Consider the following 26,261-nt stretch of genomic DNA (forward strand, 5'->3'; position numbering starts at 1 on the left):
AGAAAGAGAGACAGGCAAGTATAGGGTAAGGTAATAGGTTGGACCTGGAAGTACACAAAACTGCTAATTTGGCATTTCAAATTTCTGTATATTGAGTATCCCATCCAAATTTCCAGGGATGTTTTGTACTTGTGTCAAAATCTTCTATCGCCATATTAAAATTAGGCAATGAAGAGTCATTTAGAAGTCTATGCAATTTGTTTGTGTAATGGGCTGAAAAATGGTAGATGGAGTTCAATCTGGATAAATGCAAGGTATTGCGTTTTGGTACAACACACAAGAGTAGGGCTTACACAATTAATGGTAGGACCTTGTGTTGTAGAACAGAGAGACCTAGGGGTGCAGGTACATAATTCTTCAAAGTTTGTGTCACATATAGACAGGGTGGTTAAAAAGGTGTTTGGTATGTTGCCTTCATTGCTCAGTCCTTTGAGTATAGGAGTTGGGAAGTCATATTGAAGTTGTACAGGACATTGGTGAGGCCTGTTCTGGGATACTGTGTCCAGTTCTGGTCGCACAGTTATTATTAAGTTGGAGAGGATTCAGAAGAGATTTACCAGGATGTTGCTGGGTATGCAAGTTTGAATTATTAAGACAGGCTGGATAGGTTGGAACTTTTTTTCACTAGAGCCGTAGGATGCTGAGAGGCAATCTGATAGAAATTTATAAAATAATGAGAGGTATAGATAGAGTTGATGGTAGTTGTCTTTTCCCTAGGATGGGGATTTCAAGACAAGGGGCACATTTTTAAGGTGAGAAGAGAGAAATTTCAAAAAGACATAAGAGACAAGCTTCTTATACAGGGTTGGATGTGGAATAAACTTTCTGAGAAAGTGATGGATGTGGGTACAATTACAATGTTTAAAAAACATTTGGATAGATACAGGAATAGAAAACATTTGGAAGACTATGAGCCAGAGGAGGCCGGTGGGACTAGTTTAGTTTGGGATTATGGTCGGCCATAGACTGGTTGGACAAAAGGGTCAGTTTCCATGCTCTAGACTCAATGATCCTGTAAATGATCCTGTGTGTGCATCATTTATGCCATTATTTATTTTCCATCCCTAACAGCCCTGGATAAGATGGTAATGAGCTGCCTTCTAGAACTGCTGCAGTCAATGTGATGCAGATATACTCACAGTGCAGTTAGGGAAGAAGTTCCAAGATTTTAACTGAAGCATTAAAGGAAGAGTGATACCATTTCAACTCATTTAGTGCACAGCTTCGAGGGGAACTTGAAGGAGGTGATGTTCCCATGTATCTGCCACCCTTGTCTTTCTATGAGGTAAAAACCATGGATTCGGAAGGTACTTTTGAAGGAACTTTAGTGAGATGCTCCAGTGCCTTTTGTAGAGAGTACAGACGGCTACTGCACAACGGTGGTGTATGGAGAGAATCTTTAATTGGCAGATTGGGTGCCAATCAAGTGATTTGCTTTGGCATTGCTTTGGCAACTGTACTCATCCAGACAAGTGGGAAGTATACCTTCACATTCTTGATGTGTGCCTTGTAGGTGTTGCTCAGGTTTTGGGAAGTCAGCAAGTGAGTTTATCTGCCACAGATATCCTAGCCTTCGACTTGATCTTGCAGCCATTGGATTGATACTGGGGGGCGGTGGGGAAATCAACAAATGTGGTACTGCTGAATGTCAAGGGAAGCTTTTGGTTCTCTCTCTTTGAGGATGGCCATTATTTGGCCATGATAGATCAAGAAAGTGTCTCTCACCACCTTTTCAAGGTCAGGTAGGTGAGTGGCAAAAAATGCTGGTCTGCCCAGCTCTGCCGACATCCCATGAAGAAAACAGACCTGGACATGAGCAGTAACAGCCAAGCGATTGATGATCGCATAAGTTAAAGTGGCTCCATCTTTTAGACTCTGCTTGGATTAGTCAAGATGTGGAGGTGCTGGTGTTGGACTGGGGTGGACAAAGTTAAAAATCACATGACACCAGGTTATAGTCCAACAGGTTTATTTGGAAGTACAAGTTTTCAGAGCACCGCTGTTTTGTCAGGTAGCTAGTGGGACAGGCTACATAGGGCACTGAAGTTATAAGTAAAAATCAAAGTGTCATACAACTGATGCGATGTATTCGACAAACCTGCTGTTAAGTCTTTAATCATTTAGAATGGGGATGCAGATTTTGATTGATTAATATGTACACTCTGGAATTACTGCCCGAGATAACTTAAAGTTTTATCAGTATATTAAGAAAGTGACATCTTGGCTCAGACAATGCAATAAAGGGTAGAGTCTGGCTGTAACCCAACCTGGAGTCAGACTGGTTTTATTTCCAACATAGGAATTTATAAAATGTCACATTGACTGACTGCCTACAGATTGTGAGCTTTTTGAACAAAATAGAATTTATCTGCAAATACAAATTCACCCCATAGATTTATATGTGTATATGCATGCGTGTGTGTGTGAGAGAGACACTAGTCAATAAACCAAAGCTCCTCTCTGAATACAAACCCTCAAATTTTAAACAATTTGACTTTATTCTAAAGAGAACATGTCATAAAGGAAGACAGGAGGTGGTGGGGGGGTGAGTGGCTGCAGTGTTTATATTGACTTCTCCTCTCACCCTGACAGAAAGTCCCTTCTTGGCAGTTGCCAGTAACAGTTGGGGTTTTTGAGAAAACCGAGCCCAACGTTACTCGTATCTCAGGGGAAAGAAGGATAAGACTGGGGGGAAGCTCACCTTCATTTCTTCCTGGAAAATGAGAGAAAATAATGCTTTTTGGGACATTGTCAGCACCGACGAACCAAGGGTCACTGGCTCCACTTCAGGTCTCAGCCATAATTCTGTGAGTGGCAGCTTCAACTCCTGAAGGTTGTAGGTTGGAGTCCAAAGTGTCTGGACTCTCTAGACTCTAATGCACAACCTCCAGGTGACACTCTGCAGCAGTAGGGAGGAGTGCTGCACTGTCAGAGTTGCTGCTTTATGAATGAGACTAATGCACCATCTGTCCTCAAAAGCAAGTAAGTTCTTCCTAGTGCCTTGACCAAAATCTATCTCTCAATAAACTTCCTTGATACAAATTATCTAATCTTTTACCTCATTGCTACTTGCTAAGATTAGGTGGATTGGCCATGCTAAATTGTCCCTAGTATTCAGGGCTGTGCACGCTAGGTGGATTAGCCATGGGAACTGCGGGAATAGGGTAGTTGGGTAGGTCTGGTGGGATGCTGTTTGGAGGGTCAGTGTGGACCCGATGGGCCAAGTGGCCTGCTTCCGCAACGTCGGGATCCCATTATACTGACTGAGTGCAAAAACAAAAGCTGCACAGTTTTAATCTTCGAATTATTTCTCTTACTTCAAATCCTTGAGATCCCCGGATAATGATGGTGGGTGAAAAGCCCGAACCATGACCCATGGCTTTGTTGTTTGAATTTAGTTTATTCTTCAGTCTGGATTGTACGTGCTGCAGTTAGAAAAATGTGTTTTGCTCAGGGCATTGTTCCATTTCTCTCGTGTTACTGTTTGTAGTGCCTCGCCCTGTCTGAGTTTACTAGGGCATCTGACCTTGAATCTTGTTTTATATTTACAGGGTTTTATATTTTTGCTGCTAGGTTGTACAGTGCCAAGCATGGCTTGTGAATAAGGAGGTGGGGGGGCGGAGGAAGGCTAACCTTATTCGACCGTGATTGGAATGGGGAGTATACGCTTAACATGGACTCTTTGGCAAGTCCTAGAGACTTTATTGTTTATTTTGTTCTTACTAAGTGAGCAAAACTGGCAAGATTGGCATTTATTGCCACCAAGGAGTACTGGAGAAGGAAGTGACCATTCAACTTCTGAGACCAGCTCTCCCATTCACTTTTACCATGCCTAAATTGTATCTTAGTCCCATTTACCTGCCTTGGATCCACCTGACTTGATAAACTTACCCACCATAAGTCTATTGAATTTAGTCTGTTGAAAGTTAACCATGTGTAGGATTAGAATGGCTATGGGAGGGAGACAGAAACACTGGGAAATGGGGTTTGGGTGGGGGTGGTGAGACCTGGGAGCTGGTGATTGCAGGAGGGGAGGGTAAACACTGTTCAGGGAGATGGTGATTAGAGGAGGAGGAGTGTAAACACTGTCCAGGGAGATGGTGATTGGAGGAGAGGAGTATAAACGTTGCCCAGGGAGATTGTGATTGGTGGAGGGGAGTGTAAACACTGTCCAGGGAGATGGTGATTGGAGGAGAGGAGTATAAACGTTGCCCAGGGAGATTGTGATTGGTGGAGGGGAGTGTAAACACTGTCCAGGGAGATGGTGATTGGAGGAGAGGAGTATAAACGTTGCCCAGAGAGATGGTGATTGGAGGAGAGGAGTGTAAACACTGTGCAGGGAGCTGGTGATTGGAGGAGGGCAGTGTAACACTGTCCAGGGAGATGGTGATTGGAGGACAAGAGAGTACAGTATAAACACTGCTCTGGGATATGCTGATTGGAGGAAGAGGAAGAGTGTAAACACTGCTCAGTGGGCTGGTGATTGGAGGAAGGGAGAATAAGCATTCTATGGCTCTCTTTGTTCATGATCAAGGCCTCAGATCGTTTGTCCTCTTATACCGTTTAAACTGAGCCTAACGTTGTGTCCACAGCTGAGCTAGCAACTTAAGACAGCCTGGAAATATTCTGTCCAAAATATGTTTCTCAGGGTTTAATGGGTTTGAGAGACAGGAAGAGCAAGTCTAACAGCCAAACTTCACCAGTGCAGTAGTTAATTATATCATGGCTTGGGTCTTTGATTTATGAGTGAATTCAGGTTTGATAGTCTATGCACTCTGTTGTGACATGGTAACACAGTTGATTGTTTTTAGATCGGGAAATGTAGGTAAAGGGCCACAGCCTTTACAGTGTAGCTTGTCAACAAGGTCACAAACATTAAAAAGCAGAGCTTGCAGTTTAAACGTCTTTAATTGTTGGAGGGAAAGAGAGCTCAGGGAGGGAATGCTGAGGGAGGGAGAGCTGTGGTAGGGAAGGAGGGAGAGCTGAAGAAGGTATGATAAGCACAGGAAAGGTGAGCTGAAGAGGCGGGCAAGCTGAGGGAGGAAAAAAAGAGCTGTATGAGGGAGGGAGCTGAGCTGGGGAAGACCATCCATTGGTTTTGAGATCCTCAGAGAAAGTAGGTTTGATGGTGGGTCAGTGTGATTGAGAAAGGGTGGAGGTGTTGTTGATCTTTAACCCAAAAAGGATCTAGGATGAGGTTATGACTTGTGATCAGGAAGAGCTACAACATTAACACAGGGAGGCAGACCACCAAAGGTTAGAGTAACTCATGGGCCAGTTTGAAATGGTCTTGGAACTGAAAACTATGCTGCAAGAGGGAGCATTGAACCAGAGACTTGACTCCACCCCTAACCTATTCGTTGGCATCACTAGCTGGCCAGCATTGATTTCCTGTCCGTTGTTGTCCTTGAGAATGTGGTGGTGAGCTGCCTCTTGACCCGCTGCAACCCACCTCCTATGGGTTGGCCTCCAATGCCATTAGGGAGGGAATTCCAGGATTTTGATCGAGCAACATTGAAGGAACGGCAATATATTTCCAAATCAGGATAGTGAGTGGCTTAGGGGCAGTCTTGCAAGTGGTGGTGTTCCCATGTATCTGCTGCTCTTGTCCTTCTAGATGGAAGCATTCATGGGTTTGGAAGGTGCTGTCTAAGAATCCTTGGTGAATTTCTGAAATGCATCTTGCTGCTACTGTGAGTGGATGCTTGTGAATGTGGTGCCAGTCAAGCGGGCTGCTTTGTCCTGGATGCTGTCAATCTTCTTGAGTGTTGTTGGAACTCCACCCATCCAGGCAAGTGGGGAGTATTCCATCATACTCCTGACTTGTGCCTTGTAGATGGTGGACAGGCTTTGGAGAGTCAGGAGGTGAGTTACATGCTGCAGCATCCCCAGACGCTAACCTGCTGTTAGAGCCATTATGTTTATATGGTGAGACCAGTTGACTGTCTAGTCAATGGTAACCCCAGGACTTTGATAGTGGTGGATTCAGTAATGGTAACATCATTGAATGTCATGGGGCGATGGTTAGATTGTCTCTAATGGGAGACAGTCATTATCTGGCAGTTGTATGGCATGAACATTATTTGCCAATTGTCAGCCCAAGTCTGGATATTGTTCAGATCTTGCTATATTTGAATATAGATAAAAACAAGGACTGCAGATGCTGGAAACCAGAGTCTAGATTAGAGTGGTGCTGGAAAAGCATTTTCTCCCCACCCCCACCCCCCCATCTCATATATCTCTCCACTCTGCAGGCACCCTGCCTCTATTCCTGATGAAGGGCTTTTGCCCAAAATGTCGATTTTCCTGCTCCTCGGATGCTGCCTGACCTGCTGTGCTTTTCCAGCACCACTCTAATCTAGACTCTATATTTGAACATAGCTTGCTTCGGTATTTGATGAGTCACGAATGGTGCTGAACATTGTGCAATCATGAGCGAACATGCCCAGTCCTGTCTTTATGATGGACGGAAGGTCATTGATGAGACAGCTGAAGGTGGTTGGGCCGAGGACACTACCCTGAGGAAATCCTGCAGAGGTGCCCTAGAGCTGAGACAACTACAACCATCTTCCTATTGCCAAGTTTGACTCCAACCAGCAGAGAGTTTGCCCTGGATACCTATTGGTCCCAGTTTTGCCAGGGCTCCATGATGTCACATTCAGCCGAATGCGGCCTTGATGTCAAGGGCTGTCACTGTCACCTCACCTCTAGAATTCAACTCTTTTGTCCAAGTTTGAACCAAGGCTGTAATGAGGTCAGGAGCTGAATTGCCCTGGCGGAATCCAAACTGGGAGTCACTGAGCAGGTTATTGCTAAGCTGGTGCTGTTTGATAGCACTGTTGATGACACCTTCCATAATGTTAGTGATGATTAAAAATAGATGGGTGGGGAAGTAATTGACCAGGTTGGATTTGTCCTGTTTTTTGTGTACAGGTCTTGCCTGGTCAATTTTCAATGTTGTCGGGTAGATGTCAGTAATTGTATTGGAAGGGCTTGGCTTGGGGAGTGTCAGGTACTAGAACACAAGTCTTCAGTACTATTGCCGGAATGTCATCAGGGCCTATTGCCTTTGCAGTATCCAGTGCCTCCAAATGTTTCTTGATACCATGTGGAGTGAATTGCCTGAAGACTGGTATCTGTGATGCCGGAGACCACTGGAGGAGGCTGAGATGGATCATCCACTCAGCACTTCTAGCTGAAAATTGCTGTGAATGCTTCAGCTTTATCTTTTGCACTGATGTGCTGGGGATATTTGTGCAGCCTCCTCCTCCAGTGAGTTGCTTAATTGTCCACAACCATTCACGACTGGATTTGGCAGGACTGCAGAGGTTAGGTCTGATCTGTTGGTTTGCTCTGTCTATCACTTGCTGCTTATGCTGTTTGGCATACACGCAGTCCTGTCTGGTAGCTTAACCAGGTTGACATCTCATTTTTAGGTGTGCCTCAAGTTGCTTCCTGCATTATCTCCTGCACTCTTCATTGAACCAGGATTGATCTCCTGGCTTGATTGTAATACTTGCGTGAGGGATATGCTGGGCCAGAAGGTTGCAGATTGACCTGCAAACATATGAAATAAATGTGCATGCTTTCAAATGGATAAATATTTCCTTGCACAACCTCAGGGAATCCAAAACAGCTTTATCCTCAGTTAAGGGCTTTTGAAATGTAATCACTGTTATAACCTTAGATACACAGCAAGGTCCCACAGGCACCAAGGTGATAATGGGCAGGTATAATGTGGATGGAAGGATAAACATTGCAAAGGACACCCAGGAGAATCCTCTCAATTATTATTCAATCAGGATTTTCTTTTTTTGTATCTGAGGGGGCAGACGGAGTCTCACCTGACAATCGAGAAGGTCATCTGCATTACACGGACCATACTGAGAATTAACATCATCTCGGATCGGGAAACACCTCACATCCCAGTTTCGTCCCGAATCATGTGCTTGTGGGGCTCTGTGTTTGTACACGTATACCAGCTGTCCTTGTCACTGTAACTCTGTGCTTAGAATATCCGTGTGATGCTATATTTGTGATCCTCACAGCTATTCGGATCAACGTTCCCTCAGAATAGAAACCACAGGGTGATCTGTTTTTCCTCCTGCTCAGAATCATTTTGCCCCACAATTGACATTTAACTGGGTATATTTGTAATTATTTCTGTTCTCTTGTTTAATTGCTGAGCCAAGTGTGCAATTCCGTTCATGTTGTTGCTGTGTAATCCTTTCAGTCGTTAAGCGCTTTAAGCTATGCATCTCTTGGCGTATTTATAACTTGGCTGCTCACGTTCAGCCCTGACTCCAGCTGTTGTCTCGTTTCATGTTGGGAGATATTTGGCAGGAGGTGTTATGAATTAGGCTGGCTAAAATATTCAGCCCGCTCCACCTCCACATCTCCATGGTCCACAAAGAGTTAAGAGCTTTGAACCACGTTACGGCGCTCAGTGCCTTTCTTAGTTTGGGTCACATCTTTCATAAAACAGTTGGCTTCATGGCCTGGGAGAAGGCACTCCTTACTTCAACACTATCCTGATAAACAATGAACATCTGTCTCCCTTGCAGCTGCTATCATCTCACACACCCCCTCCGTGGGAACATCTCCTGACAGCCCATCTCTTTGGCAGCCTGTCTTCAGGACTCGTGACCAAGTGCTGGCTCCACTTTAATTCAAATAACTGGCCTTGTTCTCGTTCTCCATGGTCCTCTCAACAGTCCTCCCTCATCGATGAGCTGGAAGGTCATTTGTATAGGGCTCAGTGCCACAAGCTTGAACCAGGCTGATGGTGCTCGTGTAAGACTGAGAGAAGTGCTGCACGGAATACTGTGTTCTCAGTTGAGACTCTGCCCTCACAGGTGGACAGAAACAACTGTGTGCGGCACCGGCAGGAGTTCTCCCGCCAATCTTGGCCAATCTTTACAGGGCAGCACGGTGGCTCAGTGGTTAGCACTGCTGCCTCACTGCGCCAGGGTCCTGGGTTCGATTCCAGTCTTGGGCAACTGCCTGTGTGGAGTTTTCACATTGTCTGCGTGGGTTCCTCCCACAGTCCAAAGATGTGCAGTTCAGGTGAACAGGCCATAGTGTTAGGTGCATTAGTCAGAGGGACATGGGTCTGGGTGGGTTACTCTTCAGAGGGTTGGTGTGGACTTGTTGGGCCGAAGGGCCTGTTTCCACACTGTAGGGAATCTAATCTTATCCCTCATCCAACCCCTCATCACAGAAAAGCTGCTCATTGACAAATTGTTGTTTCTGGGAGCTTGCTGTGCACTGATCTGCTGCCACTTTTTCCACATCCCAACAGAGGCTGCAACACTTAAATGCTGGCTGTAAATCACTTTGAAATGCTCCGAGGTCCTGAGGGGCGCTACATAAATGCAGAAACTCGCTGACGAAGGAGGCATTTCCCTCCCTCTCAGGTGTGACTGACCAGAGCACACAGCCAAGACAACAGGGACCTCATTGGATCAGGAGCCTGTCCCACTCACTCATAGCCCGTGAGAACGAGAAGATGCTGGATAGCACTGGGTAGATCAAGCAGCATCTACCAAGTGAGAAACAGGGTTAACGTTCGAGAACTAGGCATCTATAATCAAGGAGAAAAATAAATATGATTTGGTCATTTGTTGGTGCTGTATTTAAGTTCCTTCCAACCTTTTGTATCTCAGTCTGAACCATCATAACCCTCTCAGCTCCACTCGGTCAGCCTTTAAACATATCAACCATTCCCTGCAGTACTGAGTTCCACACTCTTAGCATTGTTTGGTTAAACAGGTTTCTTCTGAACTTCCTGTTGGATTTCTTGGTGACTGTCCTATATTGATGGCTTCTAGTTATCCTCTTCCTCACAAGAGGAAACTCTCCCTCTGAGTGCTCACCTCTTATCATTTCACGTCTCACACTTGGCCTTCTGTTTTGAGGACAGAGGTGGCCCTGCCTGTTGATTCTTTCCTGATACTTATACCGAATCACTTCTGACATCAACCTTGTAAATATTCTCTATAGCCTCTGTATATTTGCTGTAATGTGGCAAACAGAACTCCATATAATACTCTAAATGTGATTTACCCAACGGTTGATGTAGGTTGAGCATAACTGTGTGTATTCAAATAATGGCCAATCTGATATAAAAGTTGACCTCCAATGTATGGCCAAAGATGATTAATTTTTTCCGTGCCTCATGTACACATCAACTATTGGCTATTAAATAAAAATCCAAACTCTGTATTACCCACTGCTGCAGTCAAACATGTCCTAACACAAACTTAATTGATAGAATCATAGGATAAAACACCATTGAAGATAACTGGTATGTGCACAAATCAACACAGGATATCAAGGCTACTAGCTCACTGATGTATGCTGTGTTCTTGCCAATCCCACGTCCTGACAGGATAACACGGTGTTGAGAAGGAATGGTAGATACACAGCCCAGTTCAAACTCACAAAGATTGCAGAGTAAACAAATAACTGTGCAGCAGTTCCTGAATTCAGAGAAGGATTTGAGAGTTTGGAGGAAGCTGTCTACATGGCTTTGTCAGGTACCTAAGAATAATTGTATGAACACAGGAAAGCCAGTTGTGTGGCCAAAGTTGGAAGATGCAAATGGAAATCAGTGAAAAGTGGCTCTGAGTTTCTCAATGAGCTGACCAAATCTTTACCCTGAACCGAGCAAGAATGAGGCATTGTTGGTTTCAAAGGCATCCCTGGATGGGAGAGATGTTTGTTTGGACTGAGGGTGTTCAATTTCAGTGTCAGCTCCACAACTAAATGTGATGGTTGCAAATCCAGTGTTCTGGCTTGTTGGCAACACTGATTATGTTAATAACTTTGCTCGCACGGAGGCAAGCTTTTACCTGAGAGAAACACAATCAACCTGATTGCGAGCAATGTAAAACTTGGCACCAGTCTGATACTTGTAAGATAACACAGACTGGTGTATGTTATGCATGGGACACACAGGCTGAATGTCAGGTATTACAAAGATTGTACATGGGATAACACATGGACTGAGTTGTATGAGAGCAGTACACAGGATATACAGTCTGAAATATGTAAATTTGAACAATGACACAGAGGTAGCAGTGTGCAATGGGACAAATGTGCATGCACAGATTGCAATGCCTCAGATGTTGTCTATCACAGATTTTTAAAGATTGCCTGAAGTCTGCTGGTTTAGCCTTTGGTCACCTGAGGAAGTGAGTGTTTGAAGATTGCAACATCAATACTAGAAGTACGTTCATCCCTTACCATGTGGTCATGATCTCTACTTCACAGTATCAGGCTGAAACATGGACAAGAGGCACCTGAAAACACGAGAGTCTCCCATCAATGCTGTCTGTATAAGATCTGGTCCCAGAATGGATGGGGAAAGCAGGGGGACGCTGAGTTCCATGGCTGGGGAAGCAGTCTCCCCGGATCTGTTTACTGGCTTTGGATCAGAAGAAAAACGATGGATGAAGCTGACCTGAGCAAACCAAAGTGTTAGGCCAAACCATTACACAAAGCTGTCCTCTGTTCCAAGTTTTCTTGATTAACCAATATATTAGGTCAGACCTCAAGAAGGGTCACTGGACTCGAAATGTTACTTGTGCTTACTCTGCACAGATGATGCCAGACCTGCTGCGTTTCTTCACCAACTGCTGTTTTTGTTTCTCCATTCATATACCTTGATTCTGGGAGTCTTTAGTCAGTCGCTTAATCGGTTGTGCATTACCAAGGGACAGGTATTCAAGATTACCCCTCGTTTCCATCAGGACCATGAAGTTATCTAATGGCCCATCGTTTGGTAGGCCATACTGTCTTGCTTTGACTTTGACCATTGATTTACTTGTGGACCATGAGAACTCTGCTTATCAGGTAAAAATAACACAACACCAGGTTTTCGTCCTGGTTTTTTGGAGGGTTTATTTGGAAGCACTAGCTTTCACAGCACTGCTCCTTCATCAGACAGCTTCATCTCCTTGGTAAAAACAAGGACTGCAGATGCTGGAAACCAGAGTCTAGATTAGAGTGGTGCTGGAAAAGCACAGCAGGTCAGGCAGCATCCGAGGAGCAGGAAAATCGACGTTTCGGGCAAAAGCCCTTCATCAGGAAGGGCTTCCTGATGAAGGGCTTTTGCCCGAAACTTCGATTTTCCTGCTCCTTGGATGCTGCCTGACCTGCTGTGCTTTTCCAGCACCACTTTAATCTAGCTTCATCTCCTTATCAGGTATAAGAAGGTCTTGCTTCAGAGCCTGACCTTGGTAGAGATAACAACCTATATTATTGTGTGTTTGTCAACTCAGAAAGTATGTTTCCTGAGAGTGAGAGAGATAAAGCTATTCCTTTGATATTCAATAAATTTTTTGAACATTTTCTATGCTTAGTGGACACTGATTTCTCACTGGGATTTCTTTGGGCTTTAAGCATTGAAAGTTGCAGAGAAGGTTGAGAAGGTGAAAACTGAAGGATACAGGATCCTGCACTTTATAAATGGATACACAGAGCTCTTGAGCAAGGAAATTATTGTGAACCTATTAGAGAACATCAGTTCAGCCCCAGCTGGACGATTGGACCCGATTCTGAGCTACACATTTGAGCTGAAAATGTGTTGCTGGAAAAGCGCAGCAGGTCAGGCAGCATCCAGGGAACAAGAGAATCGATATTTCGGGCATAAGCCCTTCAGGAAGAAACGTCGATTCTCTTGTTCCCTGGATGCTGCCTGACCTGCTGCGCTTTTCCAGCAATACATTTTCAGCTCTGATCTCCAGCATCTGCAGACCTCACTTTCTCCTCCTACACATTTGAGCCAGGCTGTGAAAGTATTGCAGAGAGTGTTCAAACCAATTTTTGAGAATGGCTCCAAGCGGGGTTTAGGGACGTCTGTTATGTGGATAGGTTGGTGAAGGTTGAGAGGTAATTTGATTGAGGTGTGCCAACTCATGAACTTTTTGGACAGATTACATTGAGAGAAACTGTTCCTACTGGGGGACCGGTTGCAAACTAGATAATCATAGAATCCTTAGAGTCATAGAATCCCTACAGTCTGGAAAAGGCCCTTTGGCCCAACAAGTCCACACCAATCCTCTGCAGAGTATCCCACCCAAACCCTATTACTGTACATTTACCCCTGACGAATGCACCTAATCTACACATCCTGAACACTATGGGCAATTAAACATGGCGAATTCACCTAACCTGCACACCTTTGGACTGTAGAAGGAAACCGGAGCAACTGGAGGAAACCCACGCAGATACAGGGAGATTGTGCAAGCTTAATGTAGACAGTCGCCCGAGGCGGGAATCAAACCCGGGTGCCTGGCGCTATGAGGCAGCTGTGATAACCACTGAGTCACCAGACAAGTTAGATTTACAAAATAAAATGGGGGAAACACAAGAAAGAAACTTTTCATGGCGAGTGGCTAGGATCTGGAATGCAGTGTCTTGAGATTGTGATGGAGATTGATTTTGAGAAAGGAATTGGATAATTACCTGAAGTGAAAGGAATGACAGGGATAGGTTAGAGTGTGCTAATAGCTCTTGTAGAAAGTCAACAGGTAGACAGTGAGTTAAATGGTTTCCTGCACTGCCCCCAGCCTATGATTCTATAACTTTTTAGTTTACTGGAGGCAGAGGAAGGGGGATGCAGTGAATGCACTTCAAGGGATTGTGTGTCCATTTAAACATTTTAATGAGAAAAGCATTAGATATTTTCTAATCAGTCTGTTCAGAGATGTTACTACACACTGCTGGTGCAGGTGGGACTTGAACCCAGATCTGCTACTTTAGAGGTAGGGTCACTGCCATTGTGCGACAAGGAGCCCCAGTGAGACTTGCTTTACTTGTTCTCTTTCTTTTTTTTTTATCTTTTCTATTCAGCGATGCTATTGCACCCCTCTGGATTTTTTATTTACCAGCATCAAATCACCCAGTTACTAATTAAATGAACAATTATCCAGCACTACCCCCTGAGGCAGTGCAACAAGAACAGAGGTAGGGGAGGGTAGAGAAAGAGGGAGAGCGCGGAATTAAAATGGAGTTGGAGGAAGAAATAAAGCACTCCAACCCCTGTGTTGCCTGGCTCTCACTAAAGGCATTGAGACCATTAGTGGACACTGCATAGGACTCTTGTAACCACATCAAAATATGAAAGATGTGACTGTAGTCCTGTGCAAAGTCTTTGTTAAGCCTCTGTAGGTACTTATAGATATTCTAACCAGCCTGTACAGACATGCTGTGACACTTCTCTGGAGCAGTTGGAACTTGAATACCAGGCTGTCAGGACCAGATATAGGGACACTACCACTGTGCCAGCAAAGATCCCACAAAACTAGCTTAACACTTATAGGTTTAATCCACAGCAGCTAGAGGATCAGGCCTGAGGAAAGCTCTAAGCAGAGGGTGATTGCTTTTACAGCACAGTTTGTGGGTCTGGAGGAGCACTGTTGCTTTCTCATGGTCTCCAAGCTCTGTTCTTCCTCCTCCAGGGCTTTCATGTCTCACTGAGGGCTCTTTGCAGTGATTGCTTGGAGATCCACCCTATAGCCTGCCCACCTCATGTACACACCACCTAGAGGTCAGGGCGAAAGACCCCGAAATATTTCATGTTGCCACTCAAGTGCCCGTAAGAAGTTAGCGTGAGGCAGGTCCTTTGTTGCAAATCACAAGATCCAGGCTAATATTTGAGGAATGCATGGAAGGTCTTTGAATAATATAATTTTTTTAAAAAGCTCTCACTCACGGCATAGAAAACTCAAGAATTTGTTTGAGCAATCACAAAGGCTGCTTAAAAAAAAAATCCCCCTTCCTGGTTTTGACGTGCTCTGGCCTGAAAGAAGAATCACCCTCTGCAAGATTCTTGCATAATCTCGGCCAATGAAGTTCATTTGGAAAGTGTAGGAAATGTGGCAGCCATTTTGCGCACAGCAAGCTCTCACAAATTAGCAATGTGATTCGAGTCTCTTTCAGTGACGTTGGTTGAGGGATGAATATGGGCTGGGAGGCACCATAGAGCTCTTTGAACCAGTGCTTGAGAGAATCGCTGTCAGGACAGATAGGGGTCACAGTTTTAACGTCTTATCTGAGAGGTGGAAGCCATGATCAAGGGGGTGTGCTGGTTACCGGAATGGTGTAATCACCCTCTTCCTCTGGGCTGTCTTGCAGGAATGGAGTGAGAACCTTGCCCGACTGGCACAGCTGCGGGCAGCCAGTTGCCACAGGAATCACCAGGAACCGTGGGCTCAGAGAGAAGAGGAGGAGGAGATCGGCTGGAATTACCATTCCTCACCGGTTGGGACGTTGTCTGTCTCTGAAATCGTTGACCTGTGGTTTCGGGAGGCTCAGAATTATCACTACCACACGGGACAGTGCAAATACAATACCTCCTGCCAGCATTACACTCAGGTTGGTGTGCCCAAACTGAACAAACTGGCTCCACTGACACAAAGTAATACAATTACCGTGTGTTTTACTGTCCATCTTAAGTTAATTGGCTGATCTTTTTTTAAAAAAATCTCTGGCCCTTGTCACACTGTAGGTACATACAATGGAACACAACTTGCTTAGTGTCAAAAAGTGTAGCACTAGACAAGCACATACTGTTTGACTCTGACCTCCAGCATCTGCAGTCCTCACTTTCTCCAACTTGTTTAGTGCTAAGTGTGCTCGTAATACCACCACCTCCTGTTCTGTGCCATTCACCAGCCTGGGTTATGTCCTACCTTGCCTTATGCTACACCCTGTATTCCAGTGAGTGAAAGATAAGATTGGAGCTAATCTCTTTCTGTATTTATTTACAGAATTGCACACTACAAGCATACACCTCGTAATACAAATAATCACAAGTTTTGTCTTTAAATCAATCATTTCAGAGATGTTATGACACAGCCCTGGAGCAGGTGTGACCTGAACCCAGGCCTCCTACCTTTAAGGTAGGGATACTACACTGAATCATAAGAGCCCTTTTAGAAGGAAAGTGGAGAGAGGTGATGTGAGCACCCTCTTACTGCACCTGGTATTGCCAGGCAGTCTCCCACCCAACTACTAAACATCTACTTAACACCATAAGACATAGGAGTGGAAGTAAGGCCATTCGGCCCATCGAGTCCACTCCGCCATTCAATCATGGCTGATGGGCATTTCAACTCCACTTACCCGCATTCTCCCCGTAGCCCTTAATTCCTTGTGACATCAAGAATTTATCAATCTCTGCCTTGAAGATATTTAGCGTCCCAGCCTCCACTGCACTCCGCGGCAATGAATTCCACAGGCCCACCACTCTCTGGCTGAAGAAATGTCTCCGCATTTCTGTTCTGAATTTACCCCCTCTAATTCTAAGGCTGTGTCTACGGGTCCTAGTCTCCTCGCCTAATGGAAACAATTTCCTAGCGTCCACCCTTTCCAAACCATGTATTATCTTGTAAGTTTCTATTAGATCGCCCCTTAATCTTCTAAACTCCAATGAGTACAATCCCAGGATCCTCAGCCGTTCCTCGTATGTTAGACCTACCATTCCAGGGATCATCTGTGTGAATCTCCGCTGGACATGCTCCAGTGCCAGTATGTCCCTCCTGAGGTGTGGGGCCCAAAACTGGATACACTACTCCAAATGGGGCCTAACCAGAGCTTTATAAAGTCTCAGTAGCACAACGGTGCTTTTATATTCCAACCCTCTTGAGATAAATGACAACATTGCATTCGCTTTCTTAATCACGGACTCAACCTGCATGTTTACCTTTAGAGAATCCTCAACTAGCACTCCCAGATCCCTTTGTACTTTGGCTTTATGAATTTTCTCACCGTTTAGAAAGTAGTCCATGCTTGTATTCTTTTTTCCAAAGTGCAAGACCTTGCATTTGCTCACATTGAACTTCATCAGCTATTTCCTGGACCATCTCCCAAACTGTCTAGACCTTCTGCAGCCTCCTCACTTCCTCAGTAGTGTGTGTCTACTGGTAAGGGCTGAAGTGAATGTGCAGGCCAAGACCCACCACCTGCATACAACTAAATGCAATTAATAAACAATTAATATCCTGTCCTGTGATAATCCTCCCCCTGTCCTTTCCTCTGCCCTTCCCCTTTGCCACTCTTTGGGCCTTTGGTTCTGCCCTGTGCTCTTCACCCTCTGCCCTGCCTTTAAGGTCTGCTCAATCCCAGTTACAGACAACAGTGGAGAATCCAGCTCGTGGGAGGCAAGTGAAAGGAGGAGCAAACCTTAATGCTCTTGAATTCTGTTTTTTAACAGCTTGTCTGGGCGACCACCAGCAAAGTGGGGTGTGGGAAGCGCACGTGTTTTCAGAATGGAGAATGGATGGACATCGTTATCTGTGCCTATTCACCAGGGTAAGACCCTATTAATGGTACAGTTACCGTACTCTAGTTAGGCATCTTCTACACATTGAAATCACATAGGTCCCTCACAGCAATGGCCCATCTGCCACTTGGGTGCCTGAAAAGTCCTTCCTGCTAAAACTGCACCTTTCCAAAATGGAATGGACTCTTCATTACCCAATTGAATCATTCTATTCTTTTGGTCTCAACCTTTTTTCCAGGTCCAATCTTTTAAATGAAAAAAAGATTTCAAAGTTTGTTTTTCAAAATAATGTCTATTTACATTTACTCTGTCTCCTCATATCCAGTTTCATTGACATCTTAACGTTTTTTTTGTTAGAAGTGATGAGATGTCAAAGGTGTTGGTTGTGGCTTAGCAATTACACTCTTGCCTTTGACTTAGAAGATTTTATGATGATCACTCATAACACTTCAGTATTTTAGACAGCTTTTCCTTTTAATTTCAAAACGTGTTGTGTTTGAAAGGAGGGCTGCGACAGGAATATTCAGTAACTGGCAAAATCTGTGTGAAGCTAATCGAATAGCACACTTGTAAATTGTCAGGGAAACTTCAAATAAGGAGAGACTTAGCAAGAACTAATGAGGGGATGGACTATCTCCCCTCTCTTTGCAGAGATTCAACTTTTGTTTTACCATCCAGGAATATACAAAAAGGATTAAAAAGCCAGTTTCAATTCTACTGGAGTGAGCTAGTGGGACTAAACACTACTGTGTGTACCAGACTAGATGTAAGCATGTTAGTTCAAGCACTATCTCCTAGTTACCCTTATGTTGCAGGCAAAGACTCTCTGTAACTTTGACCACAGCAAACCAATTAAAAAGAACAAAGGACAGCAAAGGAATATCACCTTGAATGTTACAGCTCAGTCAGGATTGAAATGCAGCAGAACTACAGAAGCTCAACCTATCTGCAAAACCAAGTACCATGAGACCAGTTGTTCACCAACCAATGTCAGTGCTATTGGTAACTTACACTGCAACAGCCATAATGTTCAACTACCTGCTCTTCATGAACAATTCAGTAACTGATCAGTGTCCTTTTTCTTTTAGCCATTTCTTTTGGACTCCCCTCTTACATTGGATCTGCATATGTGTGTGCTGCGTTAGCATTTTTTACCACATATAATAATTAATAAACACACACATTTTGTTATTTCAAGTTAAATTAGCTCCTTTTAAAGCATAAGCTCATTAAAGGAAGTGGTGGAGGCTGGTACTATTACAACATTTAAAGGCATCTGGATGGGTACATGAATAGGAAGGCTTTAGAGAGATATGGCCAAATGCTGATAAATGGGACAAGATTAGGTTTGGATATCTGGTTGGCATGGACGGGTTGGACTGATGGGTATGTTTCTGTGCTGTACATCTCCATGACTCTATGACTATGACTCTATGGTGAGGGAGAAAGGTACAAACAAGGCAATGGATCTTTTTTTAATGCAACCAATTGACGAGATGGGTGAATAAAGAAGAGGAGCCAGTTTGGGGTTCCTCATTTAGAGTTGTAATTAATTGGAGAACGTCACCTGAAATCTGGTCATAGATCGTCAGTGATCTGTTGCAATAAATTAGGGGCTCATCCAGAATTAGAATTATAGAATCCCTACACTGTGGAAACAGGCTATTTGGCCCAACAAGTCCACACTAACCCAAGTCGATAATTATCAGTTTGGAAAAAAGAAGGAAAGATACTGCAAAGTCTTTCATGGATTTGATTTGCTACGGTACAGAAATACCCTCATTGGATGTCACAGTATTCCTAGCCGAATTACTTTTGAGGATTTAAATGTCCTGTTCTTCATGCAGTTAAAGATTTGGTGTGGCACTTACAGTTAGAAATTTACCTAAAACCAGAAAACCTCAAAATTTTAAAAGAGATGGCAAATGGTGGAAAGTGAGAAAGATTAAATGGATAGAGTGGTGGTAGAGTGGGTTTACTAATTACTAACCACAAGAAGAAATACTAACTCAACACATAGACACACAGATTAGAAACAAGAGGTGAATCTAAAGGGTGTCAGATTGATGAGATGATGTTCTCCCCTCAATGGCAGTAGGGACAGCAGCAGGCTGTATTACCACAGTATAAAAGCTTCAGTTTTGCACTATGCAGATCAGGTCTGGATGCATGGGGTCCATTCTCATGTCTCGTTGTTTGCATTTCAGAGGCAACTGGGAAATCAATGGAAGAACCATCATTCCTTATAAGGAAGGGGCTTCATGCTCCCTCTGCACCTCTCGCATGTCAGGTTGCTTTAAATCCTGGGATCACCGTGGTGGACTGTGCGGTGAGTAGCTGCAGTGAGTCAGTGACTTTCTTATATACCATACCATTGACACTGTGTGTAACAATCCTCCGTTAAGACAAATCTCTCTGTAAAGGCTTTGTTATTACCCAACCACAGATTGGCATCAACTCTACCATTACAAACCTACTTATACAGACATTTTGTTTTGTCTGATGTCGGTTCAGTGTAAAGTGATGGATACGTGGGTGATATCTTCAGAAATGCAATGGCCAATGGGTTCTAAATATTTCGAGAAGTTATCAGAGGCCGTCAGAAATGAACTCATGCCACTCAGCAGCTCATGAATAGGTTTTTTTTCCCTTAAAAGCGACTGCATAGCGAGAGTAATACAGGACCAAACCAGTTTGATATGGTCGGGTTAAAACCGCAGGTGGAAGATTGGAAGTTTGAAAATCTCGAGTTGTTTCAACACAATGTTCTAAGTTATGGTGTGATTGACAGCTTACATAAACTGTTCATCTTCCTTCCCACCTCTCCGCTCCACCCTCCCCTCCGACCTATCACCATTACCCCCACCTCCATCTACTATTGCACTCTTGTCGACCTTCCCCCCAGCCCCACCCCTCTCCCATTTATCTCTCCACCCCCTCAGCTCACAGTCTCATTCCTGATGAAGGGCTTTTGCCCAAAACATCGACTCTCCTGCTTCTCAGACGCTGCCCGACCTGCTCTGCTTTTCCAGCAACACACGTTCAACTCTAATCTCCAGCATATGCATTCCTCACTTTTGCTCAGCTTGCATAGACTATTAAAGGTTCAGAAAAGAACAAAGTCCTTAATCCTTACGAACAACAATAATTTCTAGGTCTGCCTACAGTTAAAAGTCTTCATTCAACATTCCTTAAACTTGAAGTCATTGCTCATTGCTTGGTAAATGTAAAGGCCGGATTTTCAGAGTCGGGCAAACTGCACAGAATGGTCAGCAGGACCCAGATACTGACCTTGCACCCATTTCTGATCCAGCAACTGGGTAGGTGTGATTCACTCAGAAGGGTCATTTGCACTCAGTGCTGAGGGCATTACCCTATAGCGTGAGATTCATGAATATATGGAGTAGATACAAACACTTTTGAAGAACTGATAGAGTCCACATGACCAGCATAGTCCAATGTATTTTAAATTCCCCATGCTTTAAACTGAAGAGAAAAGGCTGTAGCTGTCAGTGTGAAATTTATTTTTTAAATCCCTCTGCTACTTTAATGACTGGCTCGGTTATAAAAAGCATAACATCTGATTGTGCAGATACATTAAAGATCTTTGTTGATTTTACCCCAAGGGATATAATTATGTCATTATTGATTGCTTTGCTAAATTTCAAAATCTTCAGTTACTTCAGCAGAGTGTTCTGAGTTCATAGTTTGATTGACAATTTGAATAAACTACTAAAGGATTAGGTGGGTCTGAATAGAAGTTTGTTGTTTTTAAGCAAGTAATCACTTAAGGAGATTTAGCAGCTTTGAAGATGTTATATGAATTTGAGTCATTTTTAGTACCTAGTGAGTGGAAGTGAGAGCTGTATTAGGATTGCTAGAATATTTTTTTCATCTCTATATTGCTCTTGAGCTAATGGTGGGATCTGATTGAGAGGCTAAGGAAGTGATGTGGATGAAATGGAGGGCAATGTCAATTGGGGTTGTGGAGCATGAGTTAACATTGAGTTGGGATGGAGAGTATGGGTCATGGAGAAGTGAGGGCTGAAGGACCTAACATGGCCTAAGACAATTGGGACAAAATTGCAGAGAACAGAGGCAGGTCTTCTAATACCTTGTTTCAGAACCTGCCCCACCCCATAGACACTTACTCTCTGCTTGAGTGCGTCTGACTCGATCCAAATGAAAAATTGCATGTTTTGTGTTACTTTTAACTGAGGTGAGTCTGGCATGTCTGGAAATTTCTCTACTTGAGCTACCCACCTCAATAGTCAAATCTGCTTGAAATTTCCACCCTCAGGCATGATGTTTTCACCTGTCACACTTAACAGTTTTAAGCTAGGAGACATCCCACACAATGTCACTTGTGCATTTGATAAGTTCAAACAGGCTGAATCTCCACTGTTTGGCAGGAGATTATGAGTGAGTACAGCTCTCTGGTTGGACTGGCTCAGTGTTGGAAGCTGAGAAATGGTGGGGCAACTCACACCCTGATTTTCCATCCTCCACCAACTAGATTCCACCAGACCTCCCCAACCTAATGCCAGAGAAATAACCATTTACCTTATCTCTCCTTAGAATCTCCTTGCTCAGATGCCTTAAATGTTGGCCATAAGTCAATGAGAGCACTTCCATTCCTGAGTCAGACCATTGTGGGTGAGTTTCACCCCATTAAGCCCTACACTCCCAAACAAAGTCTTTTCAATTGGTTACAAATGATCCCACAACCAATCGACTTTTATCCCTCAACCAGCGCCACTAAAAGAGACTATCAAGTTGTTGGCACATTTCTATGTTTGGGATCCTGCTGTGCACTGACACTGTATCAATGCAAGCCTTTCCTTCCAGAGGTTCCCAGGAACCCGTGTCGGATGAGCTGCAGTAATAGAGGCCAGCTGAATGTGAGCTCGTGTCGATGTGAGTGTTTACCAGGATTCACTGGAAGGTACTGCCAAGGTATATGCAAGGAATGAGGAACTGGGGTCCATTACCCGCCTTGGACTGTCAAACTTATGCTGACTGCTTTCTTCCCATCTCAGGACATCTCAAAGTACCTGGCAGCCAATGAAGTGCAAAATGGGGTCACTGATATAATATAGGAAACACAACAGACCATTTGCAAACGGCAATATGATATCAGCCACATCATGTATTGTTGGATGAAGGTTAAATATTGTCCAGGACACCTGCCGTACTCTTCTCAAATATTGCTTTGGGAACTTTTATACCCACCTGACAGGGCAAGAGTAGTCCCAATTCAACAGCTTGTTGAACAGGAAGCACCCCATGTTGCAGCACGTACTCAATACTTCACTGAGAATACCAGTCTGGATCTTGCTTTCTGGAGTGGGAATTTAACTACAGTTTTCCTGATTGAGAGGAAAGAGCACTGCCCACTGAGCCACTTTGGAGCTGGTTGCAAATGCTTAGGCTATTGCTTGGAGATCTGAATAATTATAACAATTCCGACGTATCTGAATCCCACATGGAGTTGCACGGTGGCTCTGTGGTTAGCATCACTGCCTCACAGTGCCAGGGACCTGGGTTCAATTCCACCCTCGGGCGATTGTCTGTGTGGAGTTTGCACGTTCTCCCCGTGCCTGTGTGGGTTTCCTCCGGGTGCTCTGGTTTCCTCCCATAATCCAAAGATGTGCTGATTAGGGTGGATTGGCCATACTAAATTTCCCATAGTGTCCAGGGATATGTAGGGTAAATGGATTGGCCATGGGACATGGAGGGTTATGGGGGTGGGTGGAAGTGGATGGGGATGCTCTTTGAAGGGACAGTGTGGACTTGCTGGGCCCAATGGCCTGCTTCCACAATGTAGGGATTCTATCGAGCTTGGATTCTGTGGTGTAACGGGGACAAATTGAGCTGTGAAGAGATTAAACATTGTCTTTCTTTGTGAAACTGCCTGTCCTTTTTTCCAGTCAGGTGCAGTGTGCAATGCATTCACGGGAAGTATAGAGAAGAAGAGTGCTCCTGCATGTGCAATGTTGGATATGGAGGTGCCCTGTGTGGGGGTGAGTGACAATGGGCAGGAAAGTCAAACTCCAATGTTTGTTCTCCATGTGCAATGACTGTACAGAATTGAACTGCTTTAGTGACTATGTATGTGTACAAAGATATTTTTTAGGAGTAAAGTACTTTTTTTATATAATAAAAGGAAGGTGAGTGACAACAGATTCATATGAAAGCCAAGGACACAGAGACAGTTGCAGAGTGTGGCAAGTTTTCATAGATGGATTCTCCTCATTGCAATGACTCAAAACTAAGTTTAAAGGTGAGACTCAGAGGTAATAGTCAAGGTTGTGCACAGGGTTTATACTCACGGTTAGAAGTTGGGATTGGCTTTAGAATAGGTTTAGGCATGAAGATTAGGATGGATAGAAGCTTAAGGTTAAAGTTAAGGGTACATTCAGCTCTTTTGCCAGGACAAGGTCTTGCTATTTCCAACAAGATTATTGAGCCACCCCATTACTAAGTCAATGATATCCCTATTGGACCCAACCAGCTGTATAGCCAAAAACTTCTGTACAGTGAACTGAGTAAGGAATGACTGTCCCTCTGCCACAAGGATACTGCAAGCAAAATATAAAGCTGGCAGACATCAGCACTGACACTAGGAGACATCGCTGATGGGCATGACCTCTGGAGACTGACTGTTTGGTAGGGCATTGGAAAAAATGAAGAAAAATTAAATCCTAAACTGGTTGAGAAGAGGGCCCAGAGAAAACCAGAGCTTCTCCACTCATGGCTGGGTCAGATTGGGCTCCCTGAGCCACACCAGGTCACACTTGACAAAGAGTTGAGCATTCTAGCGCAAGCCATTATCTTGTGAGCTGGAAGGCTGACAAAGTAAGTAAGGCTAGGTTTAATGTTAGGATTACGGGTTAGGATTAGGGTTGGAAATTAGGGATATGGACTACTGAAGGTACTGATTGGGGATTAGGTGTCAATGAAGCTTGGACATTGGTGAAGAAGGGGCTGAGGTGCATCATCACCAGTGGAGGTGACATTACAATTTGAAACGCTTTCATTGCAATCTTGTGTATTTCCATTGACTGTTTGATTGCTGTTTCTATTTTTGTTTGAGTTAGCCCCTCGTCAGGAGCTGTGTAACTTCTTTAACGTTTATTAAGAAGAGTCGAGGTTTGGGGCAGGTCTAGAAGGGAATTGTCTGAATTGAAAATGAGCTGACAAATTGATCATTCATGCTTTCACACTGTATTGTCAAGCAGTCGGTAAGTCATTGCATTACATTGCCCGGACTCCAAATTCCAATGCTCATTAAATTCACTGACTGTCCATCTGAACTGGTTGTTCAGTCCTCAGCGCTTATACAATTTAAACAATTCAGTCCTCTCAATGAATGAGAAATATGGGTTGTCCTGAAAGGACAAAATTAAATAAATGATGCGAGTCAGAAGCTGAACTTAGGTGGAGATTAATTTTGCTGTTGTCGTTGTTGAGAAGAATAGGAATGTTGAAATGTCTGCAGGAGAACAGGCTCAACATCCATCCTGTTCTCTACCAACCTGATGGCAGCTGGTTCAATGGTCGTTGAGTTGGTGACCAATTGTGTCAATCATTCTCTGTTAATTAATTTTCAGTGCGCAAGAGGTGAGGAAAACCACAGAGGTGGGAAAGTTTTGAGGACCATAGATGCAATGTCATTTTCTTCCCGATGGAAAACTGAAACACCAATATTTGAGTCGCCCATCGAGACAGGCGCATGAGAGATATTTGGAAAAAGGTCAATGGTTAGGTCTTCCCACTGTTAGGCTTTTTGCCAACCCAGATATTCTACCTGTGACCAACGGCAGGTATGTAAATCCTGGGGTGGGTTTCTGGATACGTTTTGCCGTGATGTCAATGTCACTGTTGGGTACATTCGCCAAAGACCCTGGGAACTGTAATTCTGCCAGTCAGAATTTAAGTGTTTCAGGTAAAATCTGCACGTGTGCAAATTCAGGACATCCCTCTGGTTGTTTGTACTTGGCATTTGTTTTTGGCATCAGAAGATTCAGACCAATATTTTGACCTTCTTAAGGAAGAAGCTGTACATGCTTCTGACACGTCAGCAACTACAGAACTACTAAGACCAAAGATTGAAATGAGGAGCTTCCTGTAGACTGCAGACAAAGATATGCAGTTTCCACTCAACATCCAGCAAATCCCCATTGTGCTGCTCCATTGCAGTGTCAGTTAGTTGCCAGTAGAGGCTCTCAGAGAGCAATAGTGACTACAGCTTCAGTTGAGCTCAGGCAATACATATTTTTAGATATGTTTAGATTAGATTACTTACAGTGTGGAAACAGGCCCTTCGGCCCAACAAGTCCACACTGCCCCGCCGAAGCACAACCCACCCATACCCCTACATTTACCCCTTACCTAACACTACAGGCAACGTAGCATGGCCAATTCACCTGATCTGCACATCTGTGGGAGGAAACCGGAGCACCCAGAGGAAACCCACACAGACACGGGGAGAATGTGCAAACTCCACACAGTCAGTCGCCTGAGGCGGGAATTGAACCTGGGTCTCTGGCGCTGTGAGGCAGCAGTGCTAACCACTGTGCCACCGTGCCGCCCACGGTTTTCATCAACCAGTTCAGACATCTCATGGCGTACCAGTGGAGCAGATGGGACTTTATCTCTGGTCTCCTATCCCAGAGGTAGGACTGCACTACAAGAGCCCTGAAGGCAGTATATAAATCTGCCTGTAGAGAGCATGCTCAAAGAGAACTTCCAATCATTGTGATACTAAATAGCTTTCTGAGCGCAATTTGTTTCCTACCCTATTGGCTAATCATTGGCATCAGCCAATATCTATTCAAAAGCATTTGGAAACAGATTGGAACTTTACAGAAAACAACAACAGTTTGCATTTATGTACCAAATTTACAGCGGTATCACATCCCAAATTACATCACAAATGTGTTTTTGACAATAAAGGATATCAGGGAAT

The 26,261-nt window shown here is 44.1% G+C and overlaps 1 protein-coding gene across 3 annotated transcripts in view; it reads left to right on the forward strand.

Annotated features, from left to right (window-relative positions):
• The window catches only part of LOC122553807 (C-type lectin domain family 18 member A-like), a 44,451-nt gene that overhangs the window by 7,995 nt on the left and 10,195 nt on the right, over nucleotides 1-26,261 (forward strand). Inside the window, exons 3-7 of one of the 3 annotated variants that reach the window (XM_043698158.2) lie at nucleotides 15,142-15,381; nucleotides 17,222-17,319; nucleotides 19,498-19,619; nucleotides 22,139-22,207; nucleotides 23,221-23,313. In XM_043698158.2, coding sequence (XP_043554093.1) covers nucleotides 15,142-15,381; nucleotides 17,222-17,319; nucleotides 19,498-19,619; nucleotides 22,139-22,207; nucleotides 23,221-23,313 — 622 coding nt within the window. Of the gene's footprint in view, nucleotides 1-15,141; nucleotides 15,382-17,221; nucleotides 17,320-19,497; nucleotides 19,620-22,138; nucleotides 22,247-23,220; nucleotides 23,314-26,261 lie in introns of all 3 variants that reach the window. The other 2 variants (XM_043698157.2, XM_087990095.1) reach the window with 2 other exon arrangements.

This window comes from Chiloscyllium plagiosum, unplaced genomic scaffold (genome assembly GCF_037043375.1).
Source record: "Chiloscyllium plagiosum isolate Xiang-an unplaced genomic scaffold, Cpla_swu_hap1 HiC_scaffold_8, whole genome shotgun sequence".
Lineage (NCBI taxonomy): Eukaryota > Metazoa > Chordata > Chondrichthyes > Orectolobiformes > Hemiscylliidae > Chiloscyllium > Chiloscyllium plagiosum.